The sequence below is a fragment of the Cetorhinus maximus genome, chromosome 1 (genome assembly GCF_964194155.1).
Source record: "Cetorhinus maximus chromosome 1, sCetMax3.hap1.1, whole genome shotgun sequence".
NCBI classification, from domain to species: domain Eukaryota; kingdom Metazoa; phylum Chordata; class Chondrichthyes; order Lamniformes; family Cetorhinidae; genus Cetorhinus; species Cetorhinus maximus.
In genome coordinates this window covers 217,918,863-217,940,940 of record NC_135879.1, presented here as the reverse complement: position 1 = coordinate 217,940,940, position 22,078 = coordinate 217,918,863, and the positions used below count along the sequence as shown (strand labels likewise).

At 44.0% G+C, this 22,078-nt stretch overlaps 2 protein-coding genes across 4 annotated transcripts in view; both read right to left on the bottom strand.

The window, feature by feature from the left end:
- ccdc142 (coiled-coil domain containing 142) overlaps positions 1-6,367 on the bottom strand; it is a 220,478-nt gene extending 214,111 nt beyond the window's left edge. For 2 of the 3 annotated variants that reach the window (XM_078553385.1, XM_078553404.1), the window contains exon 1: positions 6,218-6,367. The gene's annotated coding sequence lies outside the window, so the exon portion shown is untranslated. Of the gene's footprint in view, positions 1-6,169 lie in introns of all 3 variants that reach the window. The other variant, XM_078553394.1, reaches the window with a different exon arrangement.
- A 7,081-nt stretch (positions 6,368-13,448) lies between these two features.
- The window catches only part of slbp (stem-loop histone mRNA binding protein), a 28,421-nt gene continuing 19,791 nt past the window's right edge, over positions 13,449-22,078 (bottom strand). The window contains exons 4-8 of the mRNA XM_078553431.1: positions 19,675-19,737; positions 18,928-19,062; positions 15,810-15,959; positions 15,394-15,511; positions 13,449-14,564 (exon numbers count right to left, since the gene is read on the bottom strand). Coding sequence (XP_078409557.1) covers positions 14,454-14,564; positions 15,394-15,511; positions 15,810-15,959; positions 18,928-19,062; positions 19,675-19,737 — 577 coding nt within the window. The 3' untranslated portion in view covers positions 13,449-14,453. The remainder of the gene's footprint in view (positions 14,565-15,393; positions 15,512-15,809; positions 15,960-18,927; positions 19,063-19,674; positions 19,738-22,078) is intronic.

Sequence of the window (22,078 nt, the reverse complement as noted above, 5' to 3'; positions counted from 1 at the left end):
ATTCAAGTGTTAACATGCTCACTTCAAATAGAACATTACATTGGATTTGTACGGAAAGGTCATTTAAATCCATCAAAAGTTCATTCGTTAATGTCTGCAATACTAATTGGTATTTAGGTGGTGGGGAAATTTCTAGAAACTAAAAATTCGGGACAGAATTACTAGTCACATGGACAAATTTCCCTTAAGGGAAATCGTGTTTAACTAACTTTTTGGAGTTTTTTGAAGAGGTAACAGAGGGTTGATGAGGGCAATGCTGTTGATGTGGTGTACATGGACTTGCAAAAGACTTGATACAGTGCCACACAACAGACTTTTGAACAAAGATTATAGCTCACAGAATAAAAGGGATACTAGCAACATGGATACAAAATCGGGTGAGTCACAGGAAACAAGAGAGTAATGGTTCATGGATGTTCTTCATGCTGGAGGAAGGTTTGTAGTGGAGTTCCCCAGGAGTTGGTATTGGGGCCCTTGCTTTGCCTGATATATATTAATGATCTAGGCCTTGGTGTGCAGGGAACAACTTCAAAATTTGTGTTTGATACAGAACTTGGAAGCATTGTAAACTGTGAGGCAGACAGTTTAGAACTTCAAAAGGACACAGACAAGTTGGTGAAATGGGAGGATAGGTGGCAGATGTAGTTCAACGTGAAGAAATGTGAGGTGGTACATTTTGGTAGGAAGAACATGGTCAGACAGTATAAAATAAAGGGTACTACTCTAAAGGGGATGCAGCAGTCCTTTTAGGACTTGGGTGTACATGTGCATAAAAATGGCAGGACAGGTTGAGACAGCAGTTAACAAAGCATACAGTATAAAAACAGAATTGCCTGGAAAAACTCAGCACGTCTGGCAGCATCAGTGGGGAAGAAAAGCATACAGTATATTGGGCTTTATTAATAGGGCATAGGGTACATGGACCAGGAGGTTATGTTGAGCTTGTATAAGACACTAGTTAGATCTCAGCTGCGGTATTGCGTATAGTTCTGGGCGTTGCATTTTAGGAAGGATGTGAAGGCACTGGAGAGACTGCAGACAAGGTCTACAAGAATGGTTCCAGGGATGAGGAACTTCAGTTATGAAAATAGGTTGGAGAAGTTAGGACTGTTTTCCTTGGAGAAAAGAAGGTTGAGAGAAGATTTGACAGAATCATGAGGGGTCTGGACAGAGCAGATAGGGAGAAATTGTTACCATTCGTGAAAAGATCAAGAATGAGAGGGCGCAGATTTAAAGTACTTGGCAAGAGAAGCAAAAGCGATATGAGAAAAAACTTTTCACAGTGAATGATTAGGGTTTAGAATGCACTGCCTGAGAGTACCACACTACACCACAGCGGCAGTTCAATCGAGGCATTCAAGAGGGAATTAAGTGATTATTTGAAAAGAAACAATGTGCAGGGTTACGAGGAGAAGGCAGGAGAATGGCACTAGGTGAATTGCTCATTTGGAGAGCTGGTGCAGGCACAATGGGCCAAATGGCCTTTTTCTGTGCTTTAACAATTCTGTGATTCTATGGTTCCTCAAATTGCTAAGCATTTGAAAAATACATGATTAAACTTTGTTGAAGCAGCCCAATTTCCAAAGCAGTAAGTAGTAAGAAATGACACAGAGTCAATACAAACAGAAGATCTATATTTAACTATTTTTACATATACTCCTTTCTAAATTCAGACACTGAATTTAACTTATTGGTCTCTTACCCCTGTGCTCTGTTTTCCCTCAGTCCTATGCAGAATGTTTATTCCTGCCATGATGCACCACAAACTGCCAGTGTAAACTAGCAGAAATACTTATAGGCTATTTATAAACAGATTTAATTGGATGCACGAACTGTAGGACATTGTGTCTGTAATCCATATCCAATTAGTGATAAAGTTCACATCAGGGCTGAAGCTTTGATCTAAAGCATATCACTTTGCTCCAATGAGGGAGGAATAAAATTCACTAATTTTAAGTGGAAAATCTGAGATCTATGGGTAGCTGCAGTAGCAGGGTGGGGTGGAGGTGGCAGGGGGAGGGGGGGTTAGTGGGAAGATAAGAGAAGCCCAGCAATAATGTTACCCTGGCAGGAAGGATGTGAATGGCAAGGAGCAGTTGGACAGCATGGGAGTGAGGGTGGTGTTGCATGGGAGTGAGGGTGGCGTTGCATGGGGGGAATGGCATGGGAGGAATAGCATGGAGCTTACAGAATGGGTGATGAGATGCAATGACATGGAGGGATGGGAATGGCACAGGAAGGAGAAGTTTGGGAGATGAAATAGGAATGATGTGAGAAGGACAAAAGGAATAGGATGGGTATGGCACAAGAGTGGATGCCACGTGAAGGATGGAAATGGCATGGGATGGGGATTTAACAATATCTTTATTGCAACAGTACTTTAATTTTACTGCAAATGTTTTGCTGGTCTTTACTAGTATATAGATATTTTTTTAAATTACAGGTGGTTTACATCACACTAATGGATACTGTTCAACACTAACCCTCAGGATGTTGATGGTGGGGGATTCAGTGACAGTAATGCCATTCAATGTCAAGGGAAGATGATTAGATTCTCCACTGTTCATTGCCTCGTACTTGAGGCATGACAGTTACTTGCCATTTACCAGCCCATGTCAGAATGTTGTCCACATGTACTGCATGTAGGCACTTATTGCTTAAGTAACTGAGGAGTTCCAAAGGGTACTAAACACTGCACAACTGTCAGCAAACATCCCTACTTCTGTCCTTGTGTTGGAGGGAAGGTCATTGATGAAGCAGCTGAAGATGGCTGGAACTAGGGTACTACTTTGAGGAACTCCTGCAGTGATGTCCTGGGATTGAGATTATTGACCTCCAACAACCACAATCATCTTCCTTTGCGCTAAGTATGGCTCCAACTAATGGAGAGTTTTCCTCCCTGATTCCCAGTGACTTCAGTTTTGTTTGGTTTCCTTGATGCCACACTCAAGTCATATGCTGCCTTGATGTCAAAGGCAGTCACTCTCAGCTCCCCTCTAGAGTTTGCTCTTTTATCCATGTTTGGACCAAGACTAATGAGGTCAGCGGCTGAGTTACTTTGCAGAACCCAAACTGAGCAGAGATTAAGGTATTGCTGCGTAAGTGCTGCTTGATAGCACTGTTAATAACACTTCTTATTACTTTGTTAATGATTCTGAGTAGATAGATGGGGTCCATGACATTTTTGTCACTCTCCTTAGCCCCCACCTATGACTGGCCTTCCATCCAGCTTCACTTGTTCCAGCCCCCTTAAACAGTATAAACTTCATCAAATTTCTACTTCTCTGTAGCTCTGAAGAAGGGTCATGCAGACTCAAAACATTAATTCTGTTCCTCTCTCCATTGATGCTGTCAAACCTGCTGAGTTTTTCCAGCATTTTCTGTTTTTATTTGGGGTAGTAATTGGCCAGATTGGAGTTTTGTTTTTTTGTAGACAGCACATTGCAGTTTTCCACATTGTCATGCCAAAGTGGGGCTCCTGAGCCACACAAAGTGATGTTCAACACACAGTTGACCACCATGGCACAAACAATCATCTCACAAGACAAAAGGCTCTGAAGACAGATTGTGAAGGCAGGTTGCAAGTAGGGGGGTCTTGTTACAACTGTGTAGAGCATTGGTGAGACCACACCTGGAGTATTGCACATAGCTTTGGTCAATCTTACACAACTGTTCCTTCACAGACACTCCACTTGGACCACTTCATTCTCCTGCATCAGATCCAGCAATGCCAAAATCCACAAACAGAACTGTCCTGGCAGACCGATTGTGTCAGCCTGTTCCTGCCCCACGGAACTCATTTCTCGTTATCTTGACTCCCTTCTCTCTCCCCTTGTCCAGTCCCTTCCCACCTACATCCGTGATTCCTCTGACACCTTACGTCACATCAACAATTTCCAGTTCCCTGGCCCCAACCGCTTCCTCTTCGCCATGGATGTCCAATCCCTCTACACCTCCATCCCCCACCAGGATGGTCTGAGGGCCCTTAGCTTCTTCCTTGAACAGAGGCCCCAACAATCCCCATCCACCACTACTCTCCTCCGTCTGGCTGAACTTGTTCTCACACTGAACAATTTCTCCTTTAACTCCTCTCACTTCCTCCAAATAAAAGGTGTGGCTATGGGTACCCGCATGGGCCCCAGCTATGCCTGTCTCTTTATGGGGTATGTGGAACATTCCTTGTTCCAGTCCTACTCCGGCCCCCTCCCACAACTCTTTCTCCGGTACATCGATGATTACTTCGGTGCTGCTTCATGCTCTCCTCGGGACCTGGAAAAATTTATTAATTTTGCTTCCAATCTCCACCCCTCCATCATTTTCACATGGTCCATCTCTGACACTTCTCTTCCCTTCCTTGACCTCTCTGTCTCAATTTCTGATGATAGACTGTCCACCAATATCCATTACAAGCCTACCGACTCCCACAGCTACCTCGACTACAGCTCCTCACACCCCGCTTCCTGTAAGGACTCCATCCCATTCTCTCAGTTCCTTCGCCTCCATCGCATCTGTTCTGATGACGCTACCTTCAAAAACAGCTCCTCTGACATGTCCTCCTTCTTCCTTAACTGAGGTTTTCCACCCACGGTCGATGACAGGGCCCTCAACCGTGTCCGGCCCATATCCCGTGCATCCACCTTCTCCTCCTTCCCAGAAACATGATGGGGTCCCCCTTGTCCTCACTTATCACCCCACCAGCCTCCGCATTCAAAGGATCATCCTCCGCCATCTCCAGCATGATGCCACCACCAAACACATCTTCCCTTCACCCCCCCCGGCGGCATTCCGTAGGGATCATTCCCTCCGGGATACCCTGGTCCACTCCTCCATCACCTCCTACTCCTCAACCCCCACCTATGGCACCTCCCCATGCCCACGCAGAAGATGCAACACCTGCCCCTTCACTTCCTCTCTCCTCACCGTCCAAGGGCCCAAACGCTCCTTTCAAGTGAAGCAGCATTTCACTTGCATTTCCCCTAACTTAGTCTACTGCATTCGTTGCTCCCAATGCGGTCTCCTCTACATTGGAGAGACCAAACGCAAACTGGGCGACCGTTTTGCAGAACACCTGCGGTCTGTCCGCAAGAAAGACCCAAACCTCCCTGTCGCTTGCCATTTTAACACTCCACCCTGTTTTCTTGCCCACATATCTGTCCTTGGCTTGCTGCATTGTTCCAGTGAAGCCCAACGCAAACTGGAGGAACAGCACCTCATCTTCCGACTAGGCACTTTACAGCCTTCCGGGCTGAATATTGAATTCAACAACTTTAGATCTTAAACTCCCCCTCCCCACCCCGTTTCTCCCCCCTCCCCCTTTTTTTTCCAATAATTTATATAGATTCTTCTTTTCCCACCTATTTCCATTATTTTTAAATCTAAAACTAAAACGTTGTTAGTCTTTCCACCGCACCCCCACTAGAGCTGTACCTTGAGTATCCTGCCTTCCATTCTTAATTAGCACTTTTCTTAGACAATATCACCACCTTCAACACCTCTGATCATTTTGTCTGTGACATCTTTTGATTATCTGCTCCTATCACTGCTTGTTTATCCCCACAATCACCCCACCCTCAACTTCTCTCCCCGCCCCCCCCCCCCCCGGCCACCTTAGACCAGCTTATATTTCACCTCTCTCCTAACTATACTCAGTTCTGCCGAAGGGTCATGAGTACTCAAAACGTCAACTGATTTCCCCTCCACCGATGCTGCCAGACCTGCTGAGTTTTTCCAGGTAATTCTGTTTTTGTTATGCCTCCTTCTACTTGGACAAAGAACATACTGGTCCAGGCAGTTCTCCTGAACACTTTACAGAAATTCCTCCCCCTCCTTTCCCTCTGCTCTAACATTATCTAAATTGATACTTGATTGGGGTATTTAAAGACCCCCGATATCGCACTTTATAGTTCCTGCGCATCTCTGTAATTTCCCTGTAGATTTGCTCCTCAAGCTCTCAGTTTCGAGGCCTATTGGAGACCCCCTATTTCACAGTCGAATAGGAAGGGGGTGGGGGAGCAGAGCAGTCAGGAGCACCCCAGATATCCGAGGGTGACCGCAGCCACCCCCCCCCCCCCCCCCCGCGTTCCAGGTCAGAGGTTGCTGGGCGTGGCCGAGCTCACATAGCCCCAACCCAGCAACCCCGGGATCACAGCCTGTGTTTACATCACATGACTCGCCGGCTTCCTTTCAACTGCCAAGGACCAGGGCAGACATCGCTTACCTACGGATAAACACGAGAGGCCTGGGCCCCGGGTCCTGGTGCCGACCCCATGGGCAGTCAGTCAGTAACCGGCCACCGCCATCGGGCCGCCTCCCGGAATCTCTTCAAACCGCCCCCACAGCCGCACGCCAGCCACCAACGGCTGGCGGAACCTCCCATAGGCCGCACGGCGCAGCAAAGCGAAATCCCATTGGCCACAGCGGCCCATAGCAACCGAAGCGTCGCCGCTCGGCCAGAGCGAGGCTGCGATTGGACAGCAGCGGTGGCAGGGTAAGGGCTTGGTGGGAGGAGCCGCTGCTCAGGCTGCGGGGCGCAGTCACTGGCGGGGGTACCCGGATGGCAATGTTGGTGCATTACAAAAACAGAATTACCTGGAAAAACTCAGCAGGTCTGGCAGCATCGGCGGAGAAGAAATCAGTTAACGTTTCGAGCCTTCATGGCCCTTCGGCAGAACTGAAGCATAGTTAGAAGAAGAGAGAAATATAAATTGGTTTAGGGGTGGGGGAGGGCGGTGGTGGGGGGGGAGAGAGAGACATTGAGGGCGGTGGTGGGGGGGGAGAGAGAGACATTGAGGGTGTGGTGATTGTGGAGATGAGCAGTTAATCAAAAGATGTCACAGACAAAAGGGTCAAAGAGGTGTTTTGTCTGAGATAAGTGCTAATTAAGAATGGAAGGCAGGATATTCAAAGTACAGCTCTAGTGGGGGTGGGGTGGAAAGGTTAACAAGGTTTTAGTTTTAGATTTAAAAATAATGGAAATAGGTGGGGAAAGAAGAATCTATATAAATTATTGAAAAAAAAAGCGGGGGGGGGTGGAGAAACGGGGTGGGGATGGGGGGAGGGGGAGTTTAAGATCTAAAGTTGTTGAATTCAATATTCAGCCCGGAAGGCTGTAAAGTGCCTAGTCGGAAGATGAGGTGCTGTTCCTCCAGTTTGCGTTGGGCTTCACTGGAACAATGCAGCAAGCCAAGGACAGACATGTGGGCAAGAGAACAGGGTGGAGTGTTAAAATGGCAAGCGACAGGGAGGTTTGGGTCTTTCTTGCGGACAGACCGCAGGTGTTCTGCAAAACGGTCACCCAGTTTGCGTTTGGTCTCTCCAATGTAGAGGAGACCGCATTGGGAGCAACGAATGCAGTAGACTAAGTTAGGGGAAATGCAAGTGAAATGCTGCTTCACTTGAAAGGAGTGTTTGGGCCCTTGGACGGTGAGGAGAGAGGAAGTGAAGGGGCAGGTGTTGCATCTTCTGCGTGGGCATGGGGAGGTGCCATAAGTGGGGGTTGAGGAGTAGGGGGTGATGGAGGAGTGGACCAGGGTATCCCGGAGGGAATGATCCCTACGGAATGCCGCCAGGGGGGGTGAAGGGAAGATGTGTTTGGTGGTGGCATCATGCTGGAGATGGCGGAGGATGATCCTTTGAATGCGGAGGCTGGTGGGGTGATAAGTGAGGACAAGGGGGACCCTATCATGTTTCTGGGAAGGAGGAGAAGGTGGATGCGCGGGATATGGGCCGGACACGGTTGAGGGCCCTGTCATCGACCGTGGGTGGAAAACCTCAGTTAAGGAAGAAGGAGGACATGTCAGAGGAGCTGTTTTTGAAGGTAGCGTCATCAGAACAGATGCGATGGAGGCGAAGGAACTGAGAGAATGGGATGGAGTCCTTACAGGAAGCGGGGTGTGAGGAGCTGTAGTCGAGGTAGCTGTGGGAGTCGGTAGGCTTGTAATGGATATTGGTGGACAGTCTATCATCAGAAATTGAGACAGAGAGGTCAAGGAAGGGAAGAGAAGTGTCAGAGATGGACCATGTGAAAATGATGGAGGGGTGGAGATTGGAAGCAAAATTAATAAATTTTTCCAGGTCCCGAGGAGAGCATGAAGCAGCACCGAAGTAATCATCGATGTACCGGAGAAAGAGTTGTGGGAGGGGGCCGGAGTAGGACTGGAACAAGGAATGTTCCACATATCCCATAAAGAGACAGGCATAGCTGGGGCCCATGCGGGTACCCATAGCCACACCTTTTATTTGGAGGAAGTGAGAGGAGTTAAAGGAGAAATTGTTCAGTGTGAGAACAAGTTCAGCCAGACGGAGGAGAGTAGTGGTGGATGGGGATTGTTGGGGCCTCTGTTCAAGGAAGAAGCTAAGGGCCCTCAGACCATCCTGGTGGGGGATGGAGGTGTAGAGGGATTGGACATCCATGGCGAAGAGGAAGCGGTTGGGGCCAGGGAACTGGAAATTGTTGATGTGACGTAATTAGCACTTTTCTCAGACAAAACACCTCTTTGACCCTTTTGTCTGTGACATCTTTTGATTATCTGCTCATCTCCACAATCACCACACCCTCAATGTCTCTCTCTCCCCGCCACCCCCCCCCACCCCCCCACCTTAAACCAATTTATATTTCTCTCTTCTTCTAACTATGCTTCAGTTCTGCCGAAGGGCCATGAAGGCTCGAAACGTTAACTGATTTCTTCTCCGCCGATGCTGCCAGACCTGCTGAGTTTTTCCAGGTAATTCTGTTTTTGTTTTGGATTTCCAGCATCCGCAGTAGCTTTTAGCTTTTTGTTTTTATATTAATGTTGGTGCATTATTCAGCTAATTTATGGTGCTGCTTTCGATTGGAAATCACACTGGTTTGGTCAGTAGACTCGTCAATGCCAACCTAACTAGGCAAAGACTAAATTCACAAACTGCCCTGGGTGAGCTTTGAACTCACCTTCTCTAAGTATGGAATCAGAGAATGGTTACAGCACAGAAGGAGGCCATTCGGCCTTTCGTGTCTGTGCTGGTCTTCTGAAGGAGCAATTCACCTAACGCCACCTTTTCCTCCCAAGATAATGATCTAATTCCCTCTTGAATGCTTCGATTGAACAGTGCATTCCAGTTCCTAACTACTCCTTGTGTGGGAAAAGCTTTTCCTCATGTCACCATTGCTTCTTTTACCAATCAACTTAAATCGGTGCCCTCTGGTTCTCCCTGTCTACTCTTTTCCAGACCCGTCATGATTTTGAATGCTTCTATTAAATCTCCTCTCCACCTCCAAGGAAACAGCCCCAGCTTTTCCAATCGATCTACGTAACTGAAGTTGCCCATCTGTTTTTCAGACTGGAGGGAAGTCTTCAGTGGTTTTCCCAGTTGTCAGAATGAAGACCACTGCTATTTTTGATATATGTTAATGACCTTTGACATACTTCGATATACAGGGCATAATGGCATAAACAATGAGGATAGTAACCAGATTTATCAGGATGTTGCCTGGGCTGGAGAGTTTTAGTTATGAGGAGAGATTGGATAGACTGGAGTTATTTTCCCTGGAGCAGAGGAGATTGAGGGGGGACATGATTGAGGTGTATAAAATTATGAGGGGCATAGGAAGGAACTTTTCCCTTTGGTGGAGGGATCAATAACCAGGGGGCATAGATTTAAGGTAAGAGGCAGGAGATTTAGAGGGGATGTGTGCAAGAATTTTTCCACCCAGATGGTGGTGGGAATTTGGAACACTGCCTGAAAGGGTGGTAGAGGCAGAAACCCTCATAACATATAAGAAGTATTTGGATGTGCACTTGTGATACCATGGGGTTGGTGGGGGGGGGGGGGGGGGGGGGGGGTGGGGGGCGCAGGGGAGAAAGCCTACCTGCTGCGTTAAGTGACCAATGCCAACATGGTACTCACCCTGAACGCAACTGTCGGAGATTAATCACACCGAGGAATCATTTCGTAGTAGAAACCCCATTATTACTTGTGTACAAGGGAGACAGCACAATGAGAGCTGCTGTACAGTCTCGTAGCAGAATACACGCAGACTTGTTAAAAGCATTTTTACAGCCAATCAGTAAGTTTTGCAACAAACCTATCCATTTATTTGCATAAGTTAACTGACCAGTCCATGTTCCAGTAAATTTCCATTTCCCTCACAACAGATGTTTGGTTACACAGTTGCTTATCACAACCCTGATTACATTCGGCCTGAAAAAGAACAAAATGGAATGTCTCAGGGCTCATCCTACAACTGTGGTCAGACAGGATTGTATTCTTCTCAAGGCTGTAGTATTTTTCTCTTAGGCCTAGGCATACAATTCAACTTCTCATTAACCCTTCCAGCACCAAATGGGCTCTCTGCAGTTGCCTAGGCCACCACACAACAGGTCGTTGAAGCCTGGATCCAGGTGCGCCGCACCACATCGCGGGAGCTCACTACCTCCACCACCTTTTCCCAGGCCCGTTTGGTCATGTGGGGGGGCCTCCTCCTCCCACCCTGGGGTACGAGGACCTCCTGCTGTGCTGCCACGTCCTCCAGGAGGGCAGCAAGGCAATCATCAGAAAAGCGAGAGGCACAGTGCCCCCATGCCCTACCCTCCTGCCTGGCTTGCTTACCAGCAGCACTCTGGGGAGCCCTTCCACTGGCCATGATTCTCAGCCTTTGAAAGGCTGCAGCAAAATTTTAAAACAGGCTGCCGGGTCGCCTTTGGACCCAGCGGTCATTGCAGTCCCGCCACCGCCTGCCCACTCCCACTGTCCTCAGGAGCTGTAATTCATGCTGGGTAGGCCTTAATTGGCCCGCCCGTGTTAAATGGTGGTGCGGACCCGACCACAAGCAGCGATCGGATCTGCGCCCGATGGGCAGAAAATTCGGCCCTGAGTTGTGATGAACTGGAATGCACTGTCTTAACAGAATAGGTGAAATAGATTGAAGAGTAAATTTTAAAATTGAATTGGACAAATACTTAAAGGGAGAAAATTTACACGTCTCTGGGGAAAGCAGTAGAGTGGGACAAATTTGATAGCTCCACCTAAGAGCCATCTCACAAGCATTATGGGCTGATACAACACAGGGTCTATCATTCTGATTCTACACCAATTTACAATACTTGTCTAAGAATCTAGGAAAATAAGTAGGCCATTTATTCCTTCCTCTATAACTTTTATTGTTCAGTCAGTATGTAATGTCAGCATAAGGCACAATATAGTTTAAATCTTTCTTCTCCCTCACTGAAAACCTTCCCTTTTACACCTATTTCTTCCTCTTTCCATAATGAATTCCTCCACTTCCTCTGATTTGTCACACTGCTAGTCCAAATGTTTGCTAGGAAGTCCAATTACACCCTTTTCAAAATATTCCCCAGTTTCACTTTGGAATTAAAAGGATATTTCACAGGAGGAAAATAAAAGTATAAGGGTCATCACACGCCATTTTTTTGCACCACTATCAGTGGTTGTGCCTTCAGCCACAAAGCCCCCATGTTCTGGAATCTCACCATAAACCCCTCTACTTCCCACTCCTCAAACCTATCCCTTTGACCAAGCTTTTGGTCATCTGTCCTCTTATCTCCTTGTGGCTACATGTTAAATTCAAAAATACTGTGGGGAAACATATTGGCATATTAAAGGCACCATATAAATGCAGGTAGTTGTCAGAAATAGTAGTAACCTGAGGATTGGAAAGATTTTAGAATACAGCAAAGGAAGACCAAGAAACTGGTAAAGAAAGGAATAGAATATGTATGCAATCAAGCAAAAAACTTAAAAATGGACTGTAAAAGCTTCTATAGGTATGTAAAAAGTAAGTATTTGGCTAAGACAAGTGTGGGTCCATTGCAGGCAGAGTCAGGAGAACTCAATGGGGAATAGAGAAATGGCAGAAAGCTAAATGATTTCTTTGTGTTTTCACTGAAAATTCTGTAGATTCTGGAATGGTTCCTGAAGCTTGGAAAGTAGCAAATGTCACCCACTATTTAGGAAGGGAGGGAGAGAGAAAACAGGAAACTACAGACCTGTTAGCCTTACAACTTGTTGGAGTTTCTTGAGGATGTCACTAACAAATTGATAAAGGAGAGTCGATGGACGTAGTATACTTGGATTTTCAGAAGGCTTTTGGTGGCTATTTAAGAAGGGATGGAGAGAAAAAACAGGGAACAACAAACCTGTTAGCCTTACATCAGTAGTAGGGAAAATGCTAGAATCCATTATAAAGGATGTGATAAATGGATACTTGGATAATCATGATCTAATTGGGCATAGTCAGCACGGATTTGCGAATGGGAAATCATGTTTCACCAAATATTTTGAGAATACTATGAACAAAATTGCTAAGAGTTGATGAACATCGTATACTTGGATTTTCAGAAGGCTTTTGATAAAGTTCCCCACAGGAGGCTGATTAGCAAAATAAAAGCACGTGGTATAGGTGGCAATATACTGCCACGGATTAAGGATTGGCTAACAGGTAGAAAACAGAGAATAGGAATAAATGGGTCATTCACGCATTGGCAGGCTATGACTAGTGGGATACGACAAGGATCAGATATTGTAGAAGTACGAACATTTGTACTCTCAAACCAAAATTAATGCAAATTGAGCCAATGTTTTTGAAAAGTAGGATATATTGAAAAACTACTTGAATTTTCTAATTAATGCAAGAGTACAGAGGGCAAGCTGGACAGTGACTAGGTAAGAGCGCTGAAATAAAAACACCTGAAAATATTGATGGAAGGCAGGATGGACAATTTACTTGGGCCAAATGGCCTTTTCATCAGTTCTGCATCGTGCCACAGGGCCCTTTTCAGCACTGGAGCAAATAGCCAGGTTTATACCCCAATGCAGTTTCAAAGGAAGTTCTGTATTGAAGATGTTCTTCATGAGTCATGAATTAATATTCCACCTGTTCCAGTGGGCATTAAAAGAAACACAGTACCATCCATAATGGAAGTTCTGTCAATGACTTCCTCTTGTCCATCGTGTCAAGATACACGATTTTTCTGTACACCTGATTTTGTATTTACCTATAAACTAATTCATTGTTTCTTGGTGCTTCATGTACAATGGATATGAATAACCACCTATATGCAAGATTTCTAGAAAATGTTTCAATATATTTAATACCCTACACATTTCTCTATGGTATATTTGTATGCTGAATATTGACCGTGGTACAATAATCTGAAGTTATCCAATTAAGAGTTTCATTAAGTGAAGCAATTTACAACTTTTCTGTGTCCTACCTCACCTAGAAACAGATGCATCAAATCAAATCAGACATGGTCAATGAGAGATTTTTCTAGTATTACCTCTACATTCATAATATTACATATTCAGCTTGTTTTACTGGATGTTTCTCCATTTCAAACTGATCAGATTTTATATATACATGATTGCCCGGTGAAATCATGATAAATATGTATGCAATTTGAAGCCATGAGTCAATATTTCAAAATGTAATTAGAACAGCCACAGGCCAATAAATAGGCAATCCAAGTTTTATTGTACAGCTGCAGATTTACAAAAAAAACTAGAAATATTAAAAATGCTGAGTTCAACAATTTATATTTCAATAGCAAATAATTTCAGATGTCTACAATATCAAACTGGAGTCTGGCCACATGCAAGACAAGTTGCTTTAAATACAAAATAAAAACAATACAAAATTGAATTTATTACAGTTTTCCATTAGGAAATTAAACTTTACACCAATGGATTACATTTATGCAGATCTGTTAAATCAAAAACACATGACAGCATTTCTAAAATTCACAGGTCAAACATTACCAAGATACAAAAAGTGTTAACTTTATTCAATCTCAAATGGGAGACAGCAGCAATTAGCACTGCTTTAACAACAGATATTGCATCTGATTTTGAACAAGATAATTGACACTCCTCCAAGAATAAAACACTGAAAACATAACAAGAGTAATCTAGCAACTACAGGATAGAAATAGTCCATGTTAGTTCTGACATTTCCACCTGCATGTTGACCCAACCCAATGACGAAAAGGCTCAAATTCTCCCCCAGGCCCCAGAGATGTTCAGAAAGAAACCAAGTTTTGTTGCAAAGCATCATTAAAGCCAAAGAAACATCAATGTTTGAAAGTGGGATTCATGACATTCTGGTGCCATAATTTCCCCAAAGATATGTACTATCCTTATCTTAAAAAATTGTTGCAGCGGGTGTGGGGGAGGGGGGGGGGTAAGTCAACCCAACCCTACATAGGGACAAGGTTTAACATTGGATTTTGGACACTCTTATCCACTATAATTAGTTGCAAAAGTGTATTTCAGAGGTAACCAAAAAGCAATTACATTAATGGATTTGCTGCACTGCACATTACAGACAAATCTACACAACATGGCATACAATGTAAAAAAAAAACAAAAACACTAAGCCCCTTTAGGTTCATGAGATCACCACAGCAACTGTAGACCTGTTTTCTCAATGCAAGATTCTCAACACCAAGCAGCCTCCTTTAGTTTAACCAAGAGCTAACTTCATTGGTTTCAGCCAAACAAGCTTGCAAATCGAACTCCTTGCCCACATGAGGGTAGACAAATTCTCTGGTTGGAGTGGAGCAAGATATCTAAAGAGAATTGAAATATTAAGACATTAGATGAAATTGTAAATTCTGTTATAGTAACTTCATAGGACAAAACAGCATTTCTCACTAATATTACAAAGAACCAAATTCCAGATAACCAATGTTGCACACCCTATCTCCCATACTTTTTTAAAAAAGGGATTATCCAAGATGGATATATCAGATTAGTAAACACACATTACCACAGCTAGTCTGTGGCCAAGAAATTTGACTTCTCTTCAAATGGATGCAAGTCAACGGAGTAACTGCTGCCTGCCAGTTTTCACTGGAACGAGGCCCAAACCAAATAAGGGTATTAGGGCCTTAAGCTACTGCAGCTCACCAGTTGTAGAAAGGTCAGAAATCTCAGTTCCTACACAAGGCCAGCTGGCAGATCATGTCAATGGTACCAGGAAGACGCGAATGGGCGAACAATATGCCTAATTTTTTTTAAAAATATGAGCCAAAGAGTACACTTGTTTCTCCTGGGCCTACAACTAAAAACTTTACTTGGGCAGTTTTGGGGAGCAGCCTCTGACAGTCCAGTTAGGAACACTGCTTTGGCTACAATGCTGAAAGACAGCAGAAAAACTAATTCTGGAACCTGTTTTCTGGATATTTGATCAGTAGTGCTTGCAAAGGAGCACAAGATACAAATTCATCAAGTAATCAACAAAAATGCAGAGAAGTCAATCAATCATTCCACTTACAGCTTACAGAAGAGGAATTAATCTATTCCATACTTGCCAGAGAGCTTTTTCAATTGTATATACCTGGGAAATGAACTGTTCATTATTATATAATCCATATTTTTAAAGTTCAAGTTGTATACCTGAGGAGATGGTGCACGTGTGTTGCTGGGAGTGCATCCTCTCTCATCATGGAGACTTGTTCGACTTCCACTTGAGCTGTTCACAGATTCTGTTTCCATATCAAAATCAAACTCCGTGCTGAAAAACATAGCAAGTCTCGAAGTTTTTTTGTTATCGAAGTATTTGTTTAGAACTAGTTGAACTAAGTCATTTGGTAGTACAGAACTGGAGTGGAACATTCCTTTAATGCTCAATCACCATTCTAACAAAAGGCAGACAACTACGGAGATAAAATTTTATTCCTTATTTCACACAAAATAATTCATACCATCCACACTAACTGGAATTCAACTCAGAACCGCACAATTTAACTGTACCCTCACCCCAATTGTTTTCCACTCTCATCACACTGATAACCCAGTTAATTTGAACATACACTGCCTGTAAATCACTTCCTTCTTCTGCTGGTGGATCCCAAGCATGCAGCGCAATTCTCCACAATCTAATCTGCTGGTCCCAGGATCTACGACTAAACTTCTTGAACTTGTTTGGAGTCCTTGGATGAACGCCTGGCTTCCGAAGATGTCTGAAAGAAAGAATTCAATGCATGTGTGCACAGAGTTAATTTGCTTTAAAGTATATCATCCGGTATCAATAACATGTTCTGCACCTATCCAGCTGAAATTAATCAGAGTCAAACAACCAAGCAGAACAACGCTTTGTAAATTGTTCATGGTACTCAATAAATAGTACACTAGTTAACTTCAAACTGTTTATACACAGAAGCAATTTTACATCCTTTTGCCCAGCTCCACATATTTAGTAGCAATCTCGTCATATCGGAAAATTGTGGGTTAAGTCCTTGACCCTCTTGCTTACTTAAATGCTGCCCCTTGGCAGAAAACTTCATTTCATATGCTTGCTGAGGACATACCCAGCTACATCACCTCTCTCAACCCTTGCACTACGTGCAGTCAAGACTACTTGCTCAACATGCTGTCTTGGACGAAGAGAAATTTCCATTAGTAACATATTTGGCCCAAGACTGAAGCCCATCATCTTCAGCTCTCACTAAAAACTCTGTACCCTTGCCACAGATTTCCTCTTCTCTGGCCACAGTGTCGGGTTTAATTCCAACATAGTTTCTACCTCATATTCTCTCCATCACAGAAGCTGCTGAATTACATCTCACAACAGACCAAATTGCCTCCTTCTGTACTATAACTATGCTATGATTCTAACATCACCCAAATCAGTCCATCTGTTGCTGATGTGGGGAACCAGTTTTTGGAAAAATCTGAAGGAATGTCCAAAATTTTGAGTTTTTAAACAAGTTTGCAATATTAATTCAGGATGTGCGTATGAAACCAATAAACCACGCTGAAGATAGATGTTCAGCAGGGAGCACCTACAGTGGTAAGAGATACTTTGTATACCAAAGGTAACAAAGAACTGCTGCTGCCAGGCTAGACTCTTGCTGATTGGTTAAAGACACCTGGCCTAAGGGAAGTATTCTTTGAACATCTTAGTCTTTAAAACTCAGTGTGTGGGTGCCTTAGAAGCAAGCTGCAAGGAAAAGACTCTTTCCCTCTTCTCTGCCCCAGCTTCGTGTTAAACCTTCCTCAGAAATATCTCATCAGAGTAAATCACTTTTTTTGAAAGTCTGCAAAGTTGTGATAAGAAAGAGTCAAGGATAGTTTCACCAACAAACCCGTCTGAAAGAACATCCAGGCCTATTATGACCAACATGTTGTTAGATCAACAGCGTTGAGATCTCTTCAAATTTTATCCTACTAATGAAATGTTCCCATCTTCCAGCCTCTGCAGGGTACTGTGTTTGTTTTGTCCTGTGTACGGGGTTTCAAATATCTTTTTTTCCCAAAAAAAAGGGGGAAAAATAGTTGCATTTCTAAACTACAACTTGCATGTTAACCAGTTTTATAACTTGTTTTAAAAAGGAAGTTTGTTTTATAATTTTTTAAAAATGTTTACTGAAAGAAGCCTGGCTAGAGTCTTTTTATGCTGGGAATAACAGTATCAAAAGATAAATAATTGGCCAGTTTTGTGGGTAAATTAAACATTTAATCTATTGTTACAACCTGTGGAGAAATGGGGCGGGAATTAACTGTGTACCCTCCCATCGCAGCTATTAACACTGAAAATCATTTTGTATTTTATCACCTCCAATCTTGACTATTCCAATCCATGCTGGCTGATCTCCCATCCTCTGTGCTTTAAACTTCAGCTCATCCAAAATGGAGGCAGGTCAATCAATACCTGAATTTGCATCAGTTCTGCTTACCCACTATTGCCTACCAGCAGGGCTGTATTCATTGTTACAAGGAATTTTTAAAAAACTCTCTCTGATTTGCGAAGTAATCATCCTGAAAAGATTATCCATACACAGGCCGCAATGTGCATTCGAGACCAGCCAAAGAAGTTAACTGTATATTCCTTGTTTTATTTCTACACAAGCTGTAAAAAAAAAGTCTCAAGTCTATCCTCTTGTTCTGTCATCTGTACTGGCGTGTGGGGGCCCAGTCGAGTGTGTATGACATATGACTGGTGGTTGCAATCTACTTAGTCTTATTTTTTAATTCAGGAAATAGTTTCAATAAACTAATCATCTTGGTTTAACCCAAGAAAACCCGTCTTGACTAATTCTTCGCAATCTGAAAACGTAGATAGTGGGACTCCTGCAGCATTGGCAAAGCACATCCTCTAAATTCAGAAGCGCTCTGTTACGGTCAGACCTGAAGGCGGGGAATGAGTGTGTCATTTTTTACCCTTCCTCACGTGGTCATAACATCCTCTGCATCTGCAGGCTTTTCAGGTATACAACCCCTCTCCAAACTCTATTCTTTGGATTGGAACCTCATGGATTCTCTCCCTCACTACTCCCTTGTTTAACCATTGTGCCTTCAACTGCATAAGATGGATTCTGCAAAGGTTATGGACCCTGGCAATATTCCAGCTTCCCTAAGCATTGGTAACAGCTCTTCACTTCAAGATTTGTAAAACTTCATGAAAAATGCAAAAATACAAAGAGGGCTTAGGCCTCTTGGCTCCATTACACAGAACCTGTAAAATGAAACCATACCCAGGTATTTCTTAACACAAATAAAAAGTTAAACTTAAGCTGTATCTTGTTCCTAACACCCACAAATACAAATATAAATTACTCAAAACTCTCTCGTTCCTAACACATGTCATCTCATAAATAAACTAAAAGGAAGGGGAAGAGTGGGGAATATTATCCAAATATCAAGTACCATATTTTGCACTGAATCAGTTATAACAAATTATAACTTGAGCAAGGACAATATTCTTCAGGATACAAGGACAGACAGATTTGTTTGCTTGGTGATCTCAGTCAGAGCGTAACCCAGCCACCTCCTGAAAGTAAAAAGCTTTCATGCACAAAGCCAAAAATATTTTCTGCTTTCAAGTATGACGAATGTCATGTTATCCAATATAGACAATCATCCCCACAATAAACCTGGCAAAAAGCCCCAAGGGTATCAGGGCAAGAATAAAATGTATCGTGGTCTTACTTGGGAACTTCCTGAATGAATCGATCATATGCAATGGTATTCTTTCCATAGTTGATCTGCTTCTGTCTTCTCATCAATACCACTTCATCAGTTTCAAGTTCTGAGGGTGCTAATGATTCTCTGGAGCCACTCGAACTGAAATTTAATAATTAGATGCTTAAAAGATTTCTCTAATCCTCAGAAACTTCCTAGTTTAGGGATGAGGAAAGAATTAGACACAAACTACACATTCTTTAGTACATCAATATGCTACAATATGCTATGAGGGACTGTTGCAGATTCAAGCTCCCACCAGAATAAAGTATCCACCATTTGCAAGTGCCACAGCACAACATTGTACGAATGAACAGATATAAATCCTTAGTGTATAAATCCCAACCCCAACTGCATTGCAGGAGAAATGGTAAAAACCAAAGAAAAGTTATCAAGCTACCCTGTAAGCCCTCTGCCCCAGCTGGGTGGTCCCAGATGTCCACCAGTCTTGCCTGCAGTCAGAGATTACGACGAGGTAAAGTGAGGGATCTGTGCCAAAAAAGAACCAGAATAGTTGATGACTACCCAAATCAGTCTCAAACTCTCCATCCTCATCTCTTCCCACCATCACACATTCTCATGAAGACCTTTGGAATAATCTGATGTAATTGTTTGACTATATAAAGGAAAGGCTTTGCAAAATGCAGAGGTTAACTGTGCAGTACTCTGTTAGCGAACACTTATTCATGATTTATATAAACACTTTAGCTATACCTTTCAGAAGAGTAATCCTTTTCATGTTCGTTAAAGTCATTTAGCAAAAGTCGTCTTTTGTATCTGAAAGAAAAAAAATTTGAGTGTGAAAACTTGGAGGATTTTAAACAGAAGTACTACTCTGGAGAGGAGATGGTGTAGCGGTAATGTCACTGGACTTGTTATCAAGAGATCCAGGTTATTTCTCTGGGGCCCTGAGTTCAAATCCTACCACAGCTGATGGAATTTAAATTCAATTAATTAACGCATCTGCAATGGAAAGCTAGTCTCAGTTTCATGGTCACCATTGCTATCATTGATTGTTAAAAACCCATCTGGCTCACTAATGCCCTTTAGGGAAGGAAATCTGCCATCCTTACCTGGTCTGGCCTACATGTGACTCCAGACCCACAGCAATGTGGTGACACTTAACTGCCCTCTGAAATAGGGCACTAGCAAACTGCCAGCAAGTCACACAGTTCAAGGGCAATTGAAGGAGGTGCAAGTGAAACGCTGCTTCACCTGAAAGGAGTGTTTGGGCCCTTGGACGGTGAGGAGGAAGGAGATAAAGGGGCAGGTGTTGCACCTTCTGCAATTGCAATGGAAGGTGCTGTGGGAAGAGGATGAGGGTACCATGGTTTCCCAGAGGGAACGGTCCCTATAGAGTGCGGGGGTAGGTATAAGATCTGTTTGGTGGTGGCATCATGCTGAAGTTGGCGGAATAGGCAGAGGATGATCCTTTGAATGTGAAGGCTGATGGGGTGAAAAGTGAGGACAAACGGGACCATGTCATGAGGGAGGGAGGGAGGGAGGGAGGGAGGGAGGGAGGGAGGGAAGAGGCAAGGGAGCTGAGGGACCTTTCAACCACAGTTGGGGGGGGAGGGGACTTGGTTTTCCAGTCCTACTCAGGCCTCCTCCCACAGCTCTTTCAGTACATTGATGATTGTTTTGGTGCTGCTTCACGCTCTCGTTTGGACCTGGAAAAAATGATCAATTTTGCTTCCAATTTCCACCCGTCTATCACCTTCACATGGTCCATCTCCAACACTTCCCTTCCCTTCCTTCACCTCTGTCTCCATTTCCGGTGATGCTGTCTATCAATATTCATTATAAGCCCACCAACTCCCACAGCTACCTCGACTACAGCTCCTCACACTCTGCTTCCTATAAGGACACCATCCCATTCTCTCAGTTCTTTCACCTCTGTCCCGATGATGCCACTTTCCAAAACGGCACTTCTGACATGTCTTCTTTCTTCCTTAACTGAAGTTTCCCCCCCAACTGTGATTGACAGGGCCCTCAGCTGGGTCCGACCCATCTCCTGCACCTCTGCCCTCACACCTTCCCTTCCCCTCCCTCCCTGAACCATGATAGGGTCCCCCTTGTCCTCACTTTTCACCCCATCAGGCTTTGCATTCGAAAGGATCATCCTCCACCATTTCTGCCAACTTCAGCATGATGCCACCACCAAACACATCTTCCCCTCACCCCACCTGTCAGCATTCTGTAGGGACCGTTCCCTCCAGGACACCCTGGCCCACTCCTCCATCACCCCAACACCTCATCCCCTTCCCATGCAATCACAGAAGGTGCAACACCTGTCCCTTTACCTCCTCCCTCCTCTCCATCCAAGGGCTCAAATACTGCTTTCAGGTGAAGCAGTGCTTCACTTGCACCTCCTTCAATTTGGTCTACTGCATCCGCTGCTCCCAATGTGGTCTCCTCTACATCGGGAAGACCAAACGCAAATTGGATGACTGCTTTGCAGAACACCTCCAGTCTGTCCGCAAGCATGACCCAGACCTTTCGGTTGCTTGCCATTTCAACACACCATCCTGTTCTCATACCCACATGTCCATCCTTGGCCTGCTGCAATGTTCTAGTGAAGCCCGATGCAAACTGGAAGAACAGCACCTCATCTTCCGATTAGGCACTTTGCAGCGTTCTGGACTTAACATTGAGTTCAACAACTTCAGGCCATGAACTCTCTCCTCCATCCTCATACCCTTTTTTCTACATCAAATTTTTATTTTTTATCTTTTATCCACTTACTTTTATTCATTTGTCTGTGGTTTTATTCCCCGCTGCTATCCATTTTCTATCCACTTTTTCCCCACCACCACCCCCTCCCCCCCCACCGGGCCATCTGTTACTTGTTCCATGTTGTTCTTTCACACAATGCTACCCTTGTTCTGCTATTATCACATTCTGCTTACTTATCTTTATGCCATTATCAGCACCTTTTTTAGCACTAACCACTACCATTAACACTCCCTTTGTCCTTTAGTTCATGACATCTTTGTCAATCCCTTCTTTGTCCCCACCTATCACTGGCCTTCTATCCAGCTCCACTCCCTTAAACAGTATAAATTTTATTACATTTCCACTTCTCTTCAGCTCTGAAGGGTCATACAGAATCGAAAAA